General features: G+C 37.2%; 2 protein-coding genes across 2 annotated transcripts in view; both read left to right on the top strand.

Annotated features, from left to right (window-relative positions):
• The window catches only part of LOC119999758 (disease resistance protein RPP13-like), a 25,080-nt gene extending 11,337 nt beyond the window's left edge, over nucleotides 1–13,743 (top strand). Inside the window, exon 3 of the mRNA XM_038847531.1 lies at nucleotides 11,564–13,743. Coding sequence (XP_038703459.1) covers nucleotides 11,564–13,351 — 1,788 coding nt within the window. The 3' untranslated portion in view covers nucleotides 13,352–13,743. The remainder of the gene's footprint in view (nucleotides 1–11,563) is intronic.
• Nucleotides 13,744–14,992: 1,249 nt separating this feature from the next.
• On the top strand, nucleotides 14,993–15,717 carry LOC120000583. Its single transcript, XM_038848738.1, has one exon. The coding sequence runs from the start codon at nucleotides 15,153–15,155 to the stop codon at nucleotides 15,537–15,539; it is 387 nt and encodes a 128-aa protein (XP_038704666.1). The 5' UTR covers nucleotides 14,993–15,152; the 3' UTR covers nucleotides 15,540–15,717.
• The last annotated feature ends 18 nt before the right edge of the window (nucleotides 15,718–15,735 follow it).

The raw sequence follows: 15,735 nt of genomic DNA, 5'->3' as shown, positions 1-15,735 counted from the left end.
GCTATTCTAGGTATCTGAATCACAGATTGAATCAGTGATTGATTATCCTACAATCACTCTTATACAATTGATTACCCTACAATTACTCCTATACCAATTATACAAATCATTGACTTTGTAACACGAAGCAGGAAACAAGAGCACCCTCTCCTTCTCTACGGTCGACTCCACCAATATCAGGCCGTTCTTTGAGACCCTCAACTACTGGGAAATCCAGAGGAAGCGAACCAAGGTTCTTTGCAATAGTTGTGGGCGGGTCGTGGGCTATGTCTGCGACGATAGGCCTCCTCTCGCTGATAGTCCGGGACAGTTCAACTTCGGGCCCTGCAAGGTGATCCCTAGGGCTCCGAGGTTCGGTTTTGAACTCTGAAAGTGGATTTTTGGGAATTATTTGTGAATATTTAGTTTCATTAGTTTACGAGTTCAAGAGATAACGCTAACTCATGAACAAAAAGGAATTAAAGTTGAAGGTGCATTACATTAATTAATTTTAATTCATACGAAACATGATAGAATTAGTGTAAGACAATAAAACAAAAGCGTGGTGTGAATGTGATGTGACACACTTTTCCAAAATCATTGGATTAAAATTATGGATTTTCCTATTCTAAACGATTTGAGGAAACTCTGATCTTGTACAAAGCAATAAAAGACACAAACACATAACTGATGATGGTTTTGCCCACAAAATGGGGTCTTTCTATGTCACACGCACCACTTCCTTTCTCAACCAACATTGCTGAATGCTGACGAAAAAAGAAAAAATCGCAATGTGAAAAAACAAGAAGATTAAAAAAAATGCAAGCTCAGGTAGTAAAAATGTGAAGCAGCTAGACAATTAAATATTAAGACATGCGTTATTAAAATATTTGAATGCTTTGATACGAACCTGAGACCATAATAAGATGTTTAGGGTTTTGTTTCTTGCAAAATATATGATAGGTTGAATATTTCATGGGAATATAGGATCATGGTGTGTTTTTTTTTTATTCATAATCTTCCACATAACTTAATGAGATTTTATTATATGAACTCGAATGAGATTTTATTGTATTGTAGGGATATCAGTTATTAAAAGATAGTTTGATTGTACATATTGAGAAAAAATGTTCAATAATGTCACTGATGAAACTATCATATAGCGATTTCAAAAAAGGAAAAATTGTTGTGAACATTTGTAATTTGTAAATATTTTTATTAATATAATAATTTATATTTGACATTCCTACAAAACTAGTTACATTTACTAGTCTTATCTTAACAAACGACATATAAATAACAAAAAATTGAGGTGTTGCCCCCGAAATCCCACAATGTCGTCTCAATATGAATTCTAGTTACGTCCCTAATTATTGAATAGATTAGAAAAAATCGACTATAGACATAATAATAATTGGATTAATATGTCAAAGGAATTGAATAGGATTCGTGATTGTAAAATTAGATGTCTTACTTACTGCCTTCTAATTGATTAACTTTCGTTCATATCTTTTTTTCATTATTTTCATATTAGTTTAACTTGTCAATTCTCAATTATTTCATTCGTCAAATAGAATCTAAAATTAATCATAATGGGTAATTAGTATGATTTACTCAATACTCGTGGGAATAATATTAGATACAAGATTTAACGAGATTCGACACAATTTGTCTACATCTCTGACGAAGAATCACAAATAATTTTATTAATATGAAAAAGATTACAAAAGAGAAGAATTATTGAACTCAAGAACTAACAAGATCTCCGCAATAGACTCTCACACCTCTGGCTTTTACTCTCGGCGCTGCTCAAACCTGCAGCTCACGCTCACGATGCCCTCTGCTCTCAAATATTAGTAAAGAAAAAAACAAAAAGTCACATAAAGAGACGTGTAAGAAGAGGAGAACAATTGCCACACCAATTACAAAGACCCACACGTCTTCTTTGCTGGCACAAAAGTCTTAATCTTTATTTATTACATCCACCTTTCTTTCTCTCTCCACAAAAGGCCAAGACCAGCAGCCACTTTCCTAGCAAGTTCCCACGAGCTCTTTTTTTTTTTTTTTTTTTTTTGGTTAGTTTTGACTCTTTTGTAACAATTTATTGAACATATAACATCCGCTTTTAATTATTTAATGATATAATATCTTGTTGCCATTGTAAACAGTGATACCGTCTTGTCTTTTTCAATGTCACTGTTACGAACAACCCCATTAACAAAAATATCAATGTCAATACTTATAGTAGCTAGCGACATTGCATTTATAATAGTGACTTTTTTCACGTTGATGTAGCATTCACGTCAGATTGATGATAAAATGATAAAATGGTGTTGCCAATTGTCAAGTGTTCAAGCCAACTGTCAAGTGGTTAAAGCGAACTGCCAAGGATCATACAGTAGTTCATATATGTTCTTGGCTTTAATTTTTGTTCTAGGAGTTTTCATTTCTCAAGCTATATTTAGAACTCTCCTGAGGATGCATCAATGTATGATAGGCATGAACAATCGATGGCTCGATATGGGAGTGTATAAGGATGATAATGAGAATGAGACGCGTTTCAATATTTTGAAGGAAAATCTGACACTTATTGAATCTTTTAACAAAGTTGGGAACAAACCTTACAAGTTCGGAATCAATCAGTTCGCAAATCCTACAAACGAAGAGTTTAAAGCCACCAAACAGATTTAAGGATCACCAGCTTGTTTAAAAATATCATTCAATTGGTCCTATATATTCAGCCAGAGGTAGGCAACGTTGTTAAAACCCAAACATCTCTGAACTTTTTTTAACAAATGTAGTACGAGGTTGTTGACTACCATAACTCTATTATGTCACCTTGTCTTGTAAGGTTCCACCCAATTTGATATTCAGAGGTGAAAATGCTTCAAGAACAAAGAATGAGTTATACACTTTTTCTTTAATTCTATGCATCTGCAGATCAATATGCATATGATATAAGTCAACTAGAAAACTTATTATCTATAAGGATTTCGAGGCTAAGCCTGGCATCAGGAGGGTTCTTTGATGCCAATTGGTATACAAAATTCTTACATGAAGCACCCTATTCATCACTCCAGGCAATCAGCCACCATCACGAATGCAATGATGTTACTACAAGCATCGGCATTGACATTTTTGTTATTGCTGCTTCTTATAATAGTAACACTAAAAAAGACAAGTAGATGTCACTGTTTACAATAGTGACATGATGTTATATTACTAAATAATTGAAACCGAGTATCATATACGTAATAAATTATTGTAGGAGTATCAAAACCAAAAAAAAGCTCAGTTCCTACTCGACTAGTCAAGTGGAAGAGCCTTCAGCTGGCTGAACTGAAGTAATAATAGATGTCGAGTGTTTTGAAGAAATGTAATTTAAAAAAAGAACAATGCTGGATACCTCTAAAATATCACACCCAAAAATCGCATAAATATGTATGACATCAAAATAATCATGCATTAAAAACACACATATATGATCACTTCACATCTAACACTTTACATTAAATAAGAATCTTTTAAGAATTGATTTTTAAGGTCTCAATCATTATTCTTAAAAGCAATATAGGAAAGGACAGTCAGTCAGGCAGAGACGTGCATGGTACGAAAGAAAATAGCACGCCCTTCAATCAAGTGAAGAAAACAAATAAAGAGGTCGGTGGAGAGCCGCACGCAATATTAGTTGTCTAATATTTTAGTATGAATAATTAAATGTATACTAGGTCCATGCCCGCGCCTTGCGGCGGGACTGATCATGAGGGGTGACAAAAATTATGCTTAAATTGTGTTGGCGTAGTTGGGTATAAGTACTGCTGAAGCGTATGAACGGTCATAAGGTGAAAACTTAAAACAGTCTGCAAAAACTAAGGATTAGAGTTCATCTTCTCTCGATTGCAAAACCTATAAATAGAAGAGTTACAAAATTTTCTTGTTCAAAATTCATATAACAAAGGGGGAGGGAGAACATGCTCTCGAATAATAATCTAAAGCAATGGTTAATGAATGGATGTACGTTATGTTTCTTTGTGATGGAGCTTCATTACAATGGAAACACATATCAATGTGACTGCTCCTTTCTTCAGTCTCAATATTCACTGGATGATCAGTCACTGTATGGTGTGGAGGACTAATTCTATACTTTAAATTCAAGTCATGACATCTTTCTACAACTGGGTTTGGTTCTTATTTGCAAGAAATTAAGCCACCATTCGTTTACTTCTTTTGATATATTTTTTCTTGTTTAGCAGCAGCAGCATAACTTCTTCTTCACAGGATGAAAAGTTGTAAGAAATTGACAGAAACTATGAAGCATGAAGCAAAATTAGTATTTTGCTTCATCAAAATTTGTATAAGTTACTCTGTCTCAAAAAACAATTATATAAATGATATTTGATCATTATTTTTCACTGACTCCACCCTAAGGCACATGAACCATTACTCGAAAGTGAGTGGTACATAAGCAACCTTGGGATTAAATACTACTAAATAACTTAGGTACTAAAAACCCATATATGCATCATTAAAAATGTAAAATATTTTTTGATATCACTTGTCAATCTATCAATAAAGCACTGAAACATGGAAAAAAGACTTCTCGGATTTACAAAGGGGCAATGAGTAGTAATTTTAGCGAGCGATAAGTATAAATCCATTCTAGAGTGCTCACAATGTCAGCTTATAATCAAAGTAGAGATGAGAAATAAAAAATGAGGAAAAACACAGCTTCTATGTTCTCATCAGCCAATCTATAAAAAGTCATAATAAGTGATACCAATTGAAAGCCCCACCATCAAAGCAAGTGTGTGAAATCCAACATTGGTTACTAAGAGCATGTTTTATTAGCCCAGTTCAAAATCAAAACCAAAACACTGCATACAGACAAACACATAAGGGCATATAACCATATAATTATATCCCATCCCCAAGGGAAAGTATGGATTTTCATATTAGAACTGGCTACAATAGGTTATAGAGAAAATTGAAATAAAATAAAACAATGTACCAGCAAAAATTCCCAAACCAAATTAAGTGCACTCCCATTTGTGGAGTTCAAAAGGCTAGAATCACAGGCCCCACAAAATTGAAGATATATTTGCTGCAAAGAAATACTTACTTTTTGTGGAACAGAGTCATCCATGCTAACAAAGTACTGCCTACAAAAAAATTAAAAAAGATAGAAAAGAAACACATGAACATGATCACCAAACTTTAACGACCAACTTAATTCGAAGATTTGATGCATGCAAAGTAAAAAAAAAGACAAAGAACACCAATAACTAACTCATGAAGATGCATTTACCTGTATTAATGTCTAATGCAAATAATCATACCAGCAACCAAAAGGTCCAAAAGGAAAACCTGAAAAGAAACTTACATAGAAAATAAAAATTAAACATAGATAGAGAAACTTTTTTCCTAATTACCATTCTAGAATAGATTGAAGGAAAGTCTCTGTAACAGTTAGGAAGGAATATAGGATCCAATATGCAAGTCACTGCTCATAATCCACCTTGGAATGACTCTACTGCCACCACTGATGCATACCTAAATCACCCAAAAAATTACATTATCGATTTAGCATAACAGTGTAAAGAACTGATGGGACAAACAATTTCTTATAATGGGTACAGCAACATCAACACCAACACCAACACTGGCCTGCAATTATTGATAATTTTTAATAAATCATATTAGCATAAATGCGGAACCAGTGTAGTGAAATGAAGGAAAAATTGAGTACTGGAAAAAAAACCTCAATGACCAGTTTCATTAAAAATTTCACAATAGCTGACCCCAATGCTAGGAAAGCCTATAAACTCAGTCCATACCTGGTAAAACTATTTACATAAATACTCACCAGAGAAAGACATAAATCTAGTACTCCCATGCTTGAGTTCTGGCCCTAGCAAAATTTTACATTTAGGAAATCCCTCTTAATGAATAGTCTGTATTCAAATAAAATCATATACCTTATAGCAGTGATCAAAGAAGATATATTCTTACTTATGGTGTTGGAAGAAAATGCTGCATTCCAAATGGGAAAATGCAGTAGTTAGTCTCAGGTGAAGCGCACACAAACAAAAACAAAATGAAGGCCACAACAATAGGAGAGAGGCAACATATTTAGTCTACTTATTATTACACAACATGACAGCATAAACCAAGTGTTTCTCTCCTTCTCTGTCCGCAAAAACAATATTCACAACAATTGCAACCATTGATGAAAAGAGAAAACACCCAAAAAGAAGGGAGCTTTAGGCTTTACCAGTGAGAATTCTGATATTGGGTCTTGTTTTCTCTAATCGAACTCCGTGTCAGCGCTGCAAAGCTGAGCAGAGCTCATCCAGTTCTTTTGATCCTCCTTCGCCAAATTACCCTTCCATCTTCACCTGGTTTACTTTTCAATGGCCGAACCTCCTCAATCAAAGGAGGAGATAAATAAAAATGAAATATCAACAATCTGACTATTAATTCAATGAGCAATGACTTCAAAATCTCAATCCACACCATCAAGATTAACGCAAGTTCACATTTTAATTGTAAAATCAAATTCATAGAATTCTTCATGGAAAGAAAAACAACACGCATTGAATTCGTAGTAGCTACAAAATCTACCCAAAAAAAAGCATAAAATCTTCAAGATCTCATTGAGATTGTGGTACCAGAGGATAAAATCCTACGTTTTCTAAATTGTTAGGTTTTGTCATACCAATCCCCATACCAATTGTTAGATATTAACACACCGGTGGTTGACACCGCACAGATTCAGTGTTTTGCCTTTATCATGATGAACACACCGCGATAAATAAAACAGAGGGCATTAAGCCAAATTAAACATGGAAAAAACTTTAAAAAAAATCACCTGAGCCGTCAAAGTTGGAGTGTAGATTGAAGAAGAACAGATAAAAGACCAAACACCAAACCCATCAAAGCAGAAAGTGAACCTGCTGGTAGAAGAACAGCTGCACAAATCCAACGTTTTTTCTTGACCAGCAGAAACAAAGCACGATAAACCAATAGAAAGAGCTAACAAAATCGAAGTAACGGAGTGCACCACAGTATACCTAAATCGAAGAACTCAGCCATGCAAAATACTCTTTTCGTTGTCTGAAAATTTACAGACGGAAAACAAATTGCTAGAATAGGGAAATAAACTCCAAACAAAAAAAAATTATAACGAACGAAATACACTAAATCAAAATTAAATGAGAAATATGAAAAGCAGAAGTGTCGAAACACACCCAAATCACCTGTAACAACATGAAGAATCGGAGCAAGTATTGAGAGCAAAATAATCGAAATCCACCCCAATAACCAGTTGCAAGCAGGATTCGAGAAATTGAGAGCGATTGTGGATAGAGGTCAAACCGAATGAGGCTGATCGGGAAGATGCATGAACGGGAAAAAAGTATTTTGCGATTTGGCATATTCTCGAACAGTGGAGATTGCAGGTCGCATAGAATCAACGAATGAAAGCAGAGGCAAAATCGAAGAAAGACAAAAATTGGGTTGAAATCGTGAAATGTAAACGTGAAGAAGAAGACAGCTCGTGATTTAAGGTGCATGCATCGTCGTGTACGACCTGGATGAAAGAAGAGTGATAGGAATCCAACGGTCCGTATGAAGATGAAAATATCCACACCCGCGAGAGTATGAAAAACGAAGGGAACTCACCGGAATAAGGCCCCAAAACAATGGGAAGTTCAAATGTGCGAACCCTAAGAAGCTGCATTAACCAAGGAATTTTAGCGATGATAAAAAACAATGGGACAATAAAAAGTTTTAAGACATCTTAAACTTCTATAGCCCAGGCCAAGACTCTGAGGCGAATCTATCATGTTATGAATATGACTAACTACAGCATAAGCAGATTCATAATGCTATTTTGTATCTCTTGGAACTTTTTCTAGTGACAACAAATCTGGTGTAAATGAGTGAGAAATGATAAAAATTTTCACTCATCACAATCTCAAAGTCCGTAAATGACAGATTGATCGTTAAAAGAAAAGTTCTATTACAAATTATTAAGGAACACATAGATAATATTGTGGTACGTTATCACAGTAGTAAGAATCTTGTAAAATTGGGATTTAAAAAAAGAAAGTCACCAAGGAAACAAAAGTAATGATATGATGCGCATAAGAACACCAAGAAAATTAACGACGAAAAAGGGCAGCGTAATTCGAAGATGTGATGTGGCATGCAAAGAAACAAAAGAAAGACGAAGAAGAGCAATAAACGAACCCAGACATACAATAAACAGGAAAAATAGCAAAGCACAGTGACAGCGAACTGAGAGATTGAATCGTCAGTGAACTAAAAGCCGACAAATACAAACGACAAAAAAGTATAGTGACCCAAAACCCAGAAATTGAAGCGCAAGACAGAGTAGCAATGCTAAATCCACAAAGAGATGAAAACAACAAACGTACACAACGGGTGAGAAACCCCAATCACCCGTGGGAAAAACAACCTCGAACAACACAAACAACCATCAAATAGAATGGAATTTGGGAGCGATGGGAGTTTAGAGAGAAGAGAAGAGATACTATGAAATAACCACAGGTGTGGAGAAAAGAGATCATCAATCTACTCTAAACACTCGTGGGATGTAGAGAACTTACTTGTAAGAGGAAATATGCGAGACGACGGCTGGTTGGAAAGATTGAGAGATCGTTTTGGCGAGTGTAAACGTATTTATACTACAGCTTCTACAGCAACGGAAAATTGGGGAAAAAAAATCCCCCGCAGCTTCTACTAAAGTTTTCGTCGTTTTGGGTATTTCGTCGTTAATGGGAAGGAAGAGGCGTGCAGAGATGAAGTGAAAGTAAATTGATGTCAGAGATGCATGTATTATTTTGACGGTCATGATGAAAAGAAATTGATAGGAATCCAACGGTCTGTATGATGATATATACAACCAGTGACGGGATAAACATCTACCCATTTAACCTTTTATTTTTTTATATCATTAGGTGCATGCATCATGTACAGGCAGCCCAATCTCGATAACGTACGCTTGATATTAACAGAGCATTAAACTGACACACGTCTACTGCACTTGTAGTCTTCTATTACTATTGCTCTAGGGAGAGTAGGGACAAAAAAAAGCCCAGTAAGTCTTCTTTTGTGGGGAGAAAAAAAGCCCACTAACTCCTGTTTTTTGACTGACACACGCAAGTGCAGTTCTACTGCAGTTGTAGTCTTCTATTACTATTGCTCTAGGGAGAGTAAGGGACAAAAAAACCCCAATAAGTCTTCTTTTTTGGGGAGAAAAAAAAACCCATTAACTCTTGTTTTTTGTGAGGTCAACAGTTGCGAGAGTATGAATAACAAAGGGGACTCGCCCGTACAGGGCCCCAAAAAACTGAACAATAGAATAAAGTAATGATATAATGGAGTTCTTAATGCTTTTGAATAACTAATCAATATTCAAATTATTTTATGTTAAACTGAGATCGAAAGAAGACGTTTAATGTCTTGCCTTTTTTACAATAAATATTATAGATTGCATGTTTCAAAGGAATGTAGGAGTATGACTTGTGTGATTTTTTTCATAATTTTTCACAGAATTTAATGAGTTTTTATTATATGAACTCAAATGTTAGGAATGACATATGTTAGTAATAAAAATATTGTTGATGATGTTATAACTTAATTATTGAATATGTTGAGAGAAATCGACTTTCAACATAGATAATAATTATAATTAACATATTGAAGGAATTGAATAAGATTGATGATGGTGAAACTAAATGCACTTTTAATTGATTAAATTTCGTCTATTGATTTTTGCTTTCGTTATTTTCATGTTAATTTAACTTGTGGATTCTCAAATATTTGATTGTTGAAATAGAATTGAGGGTTAATCATAATAAATAATTAACAGAACTTACTCAATACTCTTCGGAACACGTACACTTTGCTTATCACTATTATTATTATTATTATTATTTTCTTTATACACTTGTGAATTTCCACAAGAAATAATCAAAATGGAAAAGAAAAGTAGTAGTTATCATGATAATTGTACGCTCAGTGCTAAAGGCAGTCTTGAAGCTCTCTTTCCTAGTAAGCTCCTACACACACAACTATGGTTGGTAGACTCTAGTGGCCGGTCTTTTCCTCTACTAGTCAAGTTGAAGAGCCCAGCTGCATCGTATATATGCAAGCTCCCTTCCTTTCCCTATCAATTTGTATCCATTTCATTTTGCAGTCACTGAAAGCCCTCTTCATTGCTTCAGAGTTCAGAGCACCACAAGCCATGTCATATCAGTGGATCCAGAAGCTTCTGCTTTCAGTACTAGGGAAGCTATCTAATCTCCTGATTCAAGAATATATCTCATTTCTTGGGATAGATGATGAGCTCCAAAAGATTGAAGCCACTCTCAGAAGAACAGCTGATTTCACAACAAATGTGGTTTTTAAAGAGGATCTACAGAACGCCCTTTATGACTTGGAGGATGTCATCGATGATGACTTGGTTTCACAATCAGCAGTTGATGTAAATGAACTTCGCCATAAGTTGAAATCAATTGATCACATTATCTCTGGGAGATGCGGACTCCATTTTAAATCTGGCTCATGGAGTAGCTCCTTTGGCCTGTACAATCTAAACATCGGCGACACAGTGGTATCTCCTGTTATGTGTAAATTCTCAGCCTTGGCAACTCAGCATAAACTACGTCCTCCTGCAAGAACACTGGTTAGACGGTTAAGAGACGAATTTCAAGGCTTGCACGATTACCTAACACATATCGAGTCAAAGGAATTGACTGAAAGTGGAATGGCTTGGATGGAGGAAGTTTGTGATGTATCTCGCTCCGCAGAGGATGCCATTAGGCTCTTTGAATATAAAAATGAACAGCGGCAGCAGCATAGTATTCAACTGGAGTCTCTAAAGAAAGTAGCTCTAGATTTTCTCAAACTGAATCCAGAAGGCAAGTTTGTCAAGAAGGTAGATGCAATCCTCGCTAAGGTTCAAGATATTTCTAAGAGAAGATATGGAGCTGTTGACTGGCCATCTCCTCAATGGCACATGTTTGGGGACTCGTCAGCACCTTCTTGCATTGCTGAACAACTTGACATCACCAGTTTTGATGACGATATGAACGCAATTATAGCATCGTTGCTCAAGGACAATCCACATTGTCTTTCAATCTCAATTGTTGGTATGGCAGGCATTGGAAAGACAAGCCTCGCAAAGATGATCTATGACAATCATGCTATCAGAAGTCATTTCCCTTACCATGCTTGGGTAGCAGTATCTTCATATTCATCTTGGGACGGAACTAAGCAGGTGATGCAACAAGTCACGGGACTCCAAGATTCAGATGTTGAATGGAAGGAAAATGAGGAGTTGGATGACTATCTTTGTCGGATGAGACATGTTCTCAGTGACTACTTAGTGGATAAGAAGTATCTGCTAATTTTCGATGGTTTAGACACAGAAGAATTATGGGATGCGTTGGGAAGCACATTCAGTGGCACATCAAATGGGACGAGAATAGTATTCACTACTCGCTGGAAGGAGGCAATTCCACAAGTAAGTAACGAAAACTTTACTTATAGCTTGCATCTAAGAAGTGATGATGAGACATGGGCATTGTTTACTCATTCTTTGAAAGCAAACATCCCCAAAGATTTGCTAAAACTGATGAGAAGTAAAATCTTGAGAACATGTGGGGGGCTTCCACGAGTAATTGTCAAACTGGGAGAAACACTTTCACAAAAAGATGCAACAGTTGAGGAGTGGACAAAGGTGCTTGAGCAGTTCAATGAAGATAGGGAACCTTGGTCAGCAGCCTTGGACGAGATCAATAAAAAAATGCCTTTGTACTTGAGGCGATGTCTCTTCTACTTTGGATTATTTCCTAAGGGCTTTGAGATCCCGGTGAGAAGATTGATTGCCTTGTGGGTTGCCGAGGGCTTGGGCAAAAAAGACAACCCTGATGAACTTCCAGAAAAAGTTTCAGAAAGCTGCTTGGAAGAGCTAGTGAACCAGAATATGGTTCAGGTGACTAAGAGGAAACTGAATGGGAAAACGCAAACATGTCGCCTGCCAAACGCTTTTCAAGAACACTGGTTATCCAAAGCCAAGGAAGCCAACTTTCTCCAAGGACACTCCTGTGAAACCAGAATACGCCGTGTTGCTGACCATCTTCAAAGTAAAGACTCTATCTTTGATCACATCCATGGCAACGACCGGCCTTCTTCTTCTTCTTCTTCTTCTTTGTATTCATCTTATAGAGATGTCATTTCCCTTTTATCCTTTGACACTCGAGAAGGTAGCAAACCTGGAGAAGAGATAGGGGACTTCTTAGACGTTTGCATTTCCCAGAAGTGCTTCCAAGATCTACGGGTTCTAGATCTTGAACATGTATTCCAGCCAAAGTTGTCCAAGGCAATAGCTGAACTCGCTCGACTAAGATACCTTGGCTTGAGATGGACTTCCTTGAAGAAGCTTCCTTCATTTATTAGCAAATTGCTTAACCTTCAAACTCTGGATTTGAAGCGTACTTCCATTGACACGCTTCCTAGTTCAATCTGGATGATGCAACAACTTAGGCATTTGTACTTGGATGACCGTAACAGTTGCAGGTTTGTGCCGCGACCAAGGAACAGCTCCATGACAGACCTCCAAACATTGTGGGGCTTATTTGTGGACGAGGAGAGTCCAGTAGTAGACGGCCTGGACACACTGATCAAACTTAGGAAGTTGGGACTCATATGCCGAATGATGTCCTTCCAAGAAGAGGCAATGTTATCACAACTAGAAGCTGTGGGAAATTGGGTTCAAAAGCTAGGGCATCTTGAATGTTTAAGGCTGAAATCGTACGATCGATTAAATCAACCATGGGAACTGCCATTGAAGTCTTTATCAGGACACTCAAGCCTTACTAGTATATATTTGGTTGGAAAACTGAAGAATAAGAGTATCTTGTCTCAACTGCCACAAAGTCTTATTGAGATTACCTTGTCAGCATCAGCACTTGCAGAAGACCCAATGCAAATTTTGAACCAGCTTCCCAAACTTAGATTTTTGAGATTGCTGTCCAAATCTTATGCAGGAAATACCATGCTTTGCTCTCCTGGAGGATTTCCAGAGCTTCGCGTCCTTCATCTTTGGGGGCTAGAGTCACTACAGGCGTGGACAGTGGAAGAAGAAGCAATGCCTCTTCTCAAACATTTAGAGATCAAAGCCTGTCAGAACTTGAGAATGCTTCCCAATGGAGTGCAGCAGATTACCACTCTCCGTATTTTCAAACTATCCAAAATGCCAAGGGAGTTCACAGATAGGATTAAGGATGATCAGCATCCTGAACATCACAAGATTGCACATGTTAGCTATGTCTCCATGGATTAGCTGCCTCTGCGATCTACCGGTATCTTATCATTTTGTCATTTTTCCTTCATGTGTTTGAAATAAATGCATATGTGTGCAGAAAGAGCCAATGTAATGCTCAAAGCAGTTGTCTGCTGGGTTTGTTAAGGTTAAGGCTCTTCTTGGGTGCATACTTGGTTTGCATGGTTCATGTTATAAGTATTATGGTTTATGTCATTGTTTTAGTGTGTTAAGGTTGTAAACTTAGTCAAGGTTATTGTTTGAACTTTGACCAAGTTAATTATATTGTTTGTTTAATATGTGGATGTAAGAGGTTGGTCTAGATCCTTCTATTAGATCTATTCCTCCGGTAATGTACTTGTTGTTCTGTAATGAAAGTGTTAGAGCTAGGAGCTCACATGTTGAATGGTTCATACTGTTGATCTTCTTTCTCTGTTAGAAGATATATGGTAGGGTGTTTCTTCTGCTATCTTACAGGAAGCATAAGGACATTAGATCGCTACAGGGTTGATGGATTTTGAGCTGATATGTGGTTTGCTTAGATGTCTAAAAGAAATTTACGTTGTCTCTGAGACACAACTACAGTGATAGCTGCTGTTGTGTCTCTAGAAGTTGTTGTTACTGAATAATCCAGAACAGAGCCATGCTGATAACTTATATTCTAAGATTTGAGTCGTTCTGTAAACTAGCGGAGAGTTCATAAATTTTGTGATGCTGTTTTTTTTATAACTGTAGTGCCTAGCTCTATAAAAACAGCATTCTTACCTAATATCCTAACTGGCTACCAAGATGCATGTATTATTCAAGAGTAAATAATGCTCTACGACATTTTAAAAAGTTACAGCATTCTTAGAATTGTACTTGCAGCAAAATGTTGCAGTGACGAGAGTCGCAATTTTTGGTAGAAGCTTGAATTGGTTTTAGCTTATGCTATCATACACATATGGTGAGAGGCCAAATCTTAAGATACATAATGATAAGAAAATACCTGAAGAAGCCTTCTTTACTGCCGAGAATTTTGTAAGACAAAGAAATGAAGAATCCGCCTGCATTTGCAATCCTCTCAAGGTTGGATAAAGGAAGAGGGTTATATACTTTAAAAACTTTGTCAAACCTATTCAAATATGAACTTCGGTAGTTATTGACAAATAGGTAACATGATGCATCGAAATAGCATGGACAACGTCATGTCAGTCTCTCAGGCCAACGTTGAAAATTAAAGATGATTTTTTCGAGTTACTTGAGAGTCAGTTTTATTTTTCCTTGAGAGTCTTTTCATCTTCTCAGGTGTGTTATATAACAAAGCCAAAAAATAAGAAATTACACGCCAAACGACGTCGTTTATTCTTATGTAAAGAACTGCCACCAGCGACGTTTCGCTTCAACTGAACTAACGAATTTTCCAAAACAACGCTTTTGACCTCCCCGTCATCACCTACATCGCGTTGAATGCGGGACCAAGGGCACCCTCTCCTTCTCCGAGGTCGACTCCACCAAGTTCAGGTTCGAGAGAAGGTGGACAAAATCAGGCCGTTCTTCTAGACCCTTAATTATTGGGGAATCCAGAGGAAGCGAACCAAGATGTTGTGCAACAGTTGTGGGCTATGTTTTATAAAAAAGGCAAAAAGAAAAAATTGCACACAAAAACGACATCGTTTACCTCTTCTGTAAAGAAATGGCTGTGGATGTTCTCACCAGCAACCTTTCGCGGCAACCAAAAGAACGAATTTTCCAAAACGCGTTTTTGACCTCCTCGTGATCGTCAACATCGCCATAACCCCTTTTCTTTCTTCTCCCAATTGCCCTCTTCTGCCTCTCAGCAATGGCGGCAACGTCGATTTACACCTGCGTTGAATGCGGGACCAACTTGGACCTTAACCCGGCCCATCTCTACCCACCAGACTTCTACTTCGAGGCAGGAAACAAGGGCACCCTCTCCTTCTCCGCTGTCGACTCCACCAAATTCAGGTTCGAGAAGGAGGACAAGATCAGGCCGTTCTTCGAGACCCTCAATTACTGGGGAATCCAGAGGAAGCGAACCAAGATCTTGTGCAAAAGTTGTGGGAGGGTCGTGGGCTATGTCTACGACGATGGGCCTCCTCTCACTGATAGTCCGGGGCAGTTCCACTTCGGGCCCAGCCAGGTGATCCCTAGGGCTCCGAGGTTCCGGTTCAAGACCAAAGCTTTACGTGTTGCTTCCGAAACTTGAAGTCTGGGGATTTGGGGTTTTCGGGTTTTGAACTCTGAAAGGGGATTTTTGTGAATTTTCTGATATAGTTATATATGTTTGATTATTAGATTGTCCGATTGGATCTGTAGAATGACGTGCTGTCGATTATATACTGTGTTATGCATACATGAAACAATAAAAGTTCTCTGTTTCGTTCTGAATTTGTCTCTCAGTC

The sequence above is a fragment of the Tripterygium wilfordii genome, chromosome 1 (assembly GCF_013401445.1).
Source record: "Tripterygium wilfordii isolate XIE 37 chromosome 1, ASM1340144v1, whole genome shotgun sequence".
In the NCBI taxonomy this organism is placed as follows: Eukaryota; Viridiplantae; Streptophyta; class Magnoliopsida; order Celastrales; family Celastraceae; genus Tripterygium; species Tripterygium wilfordii.
This window is presented reverse-complemented; position numbering and strand designations above follow the sequence as displayed.

What these genes read in the sequence shown, in the direction of transcription:
- LOC120000583 (XM_038848738.1), top strand. Translation starts at nt 15,153, where the DNA reads ATGGCGGCAACGTCGATTTACACCTGCGTTGAATGCGGGACCAACTTG.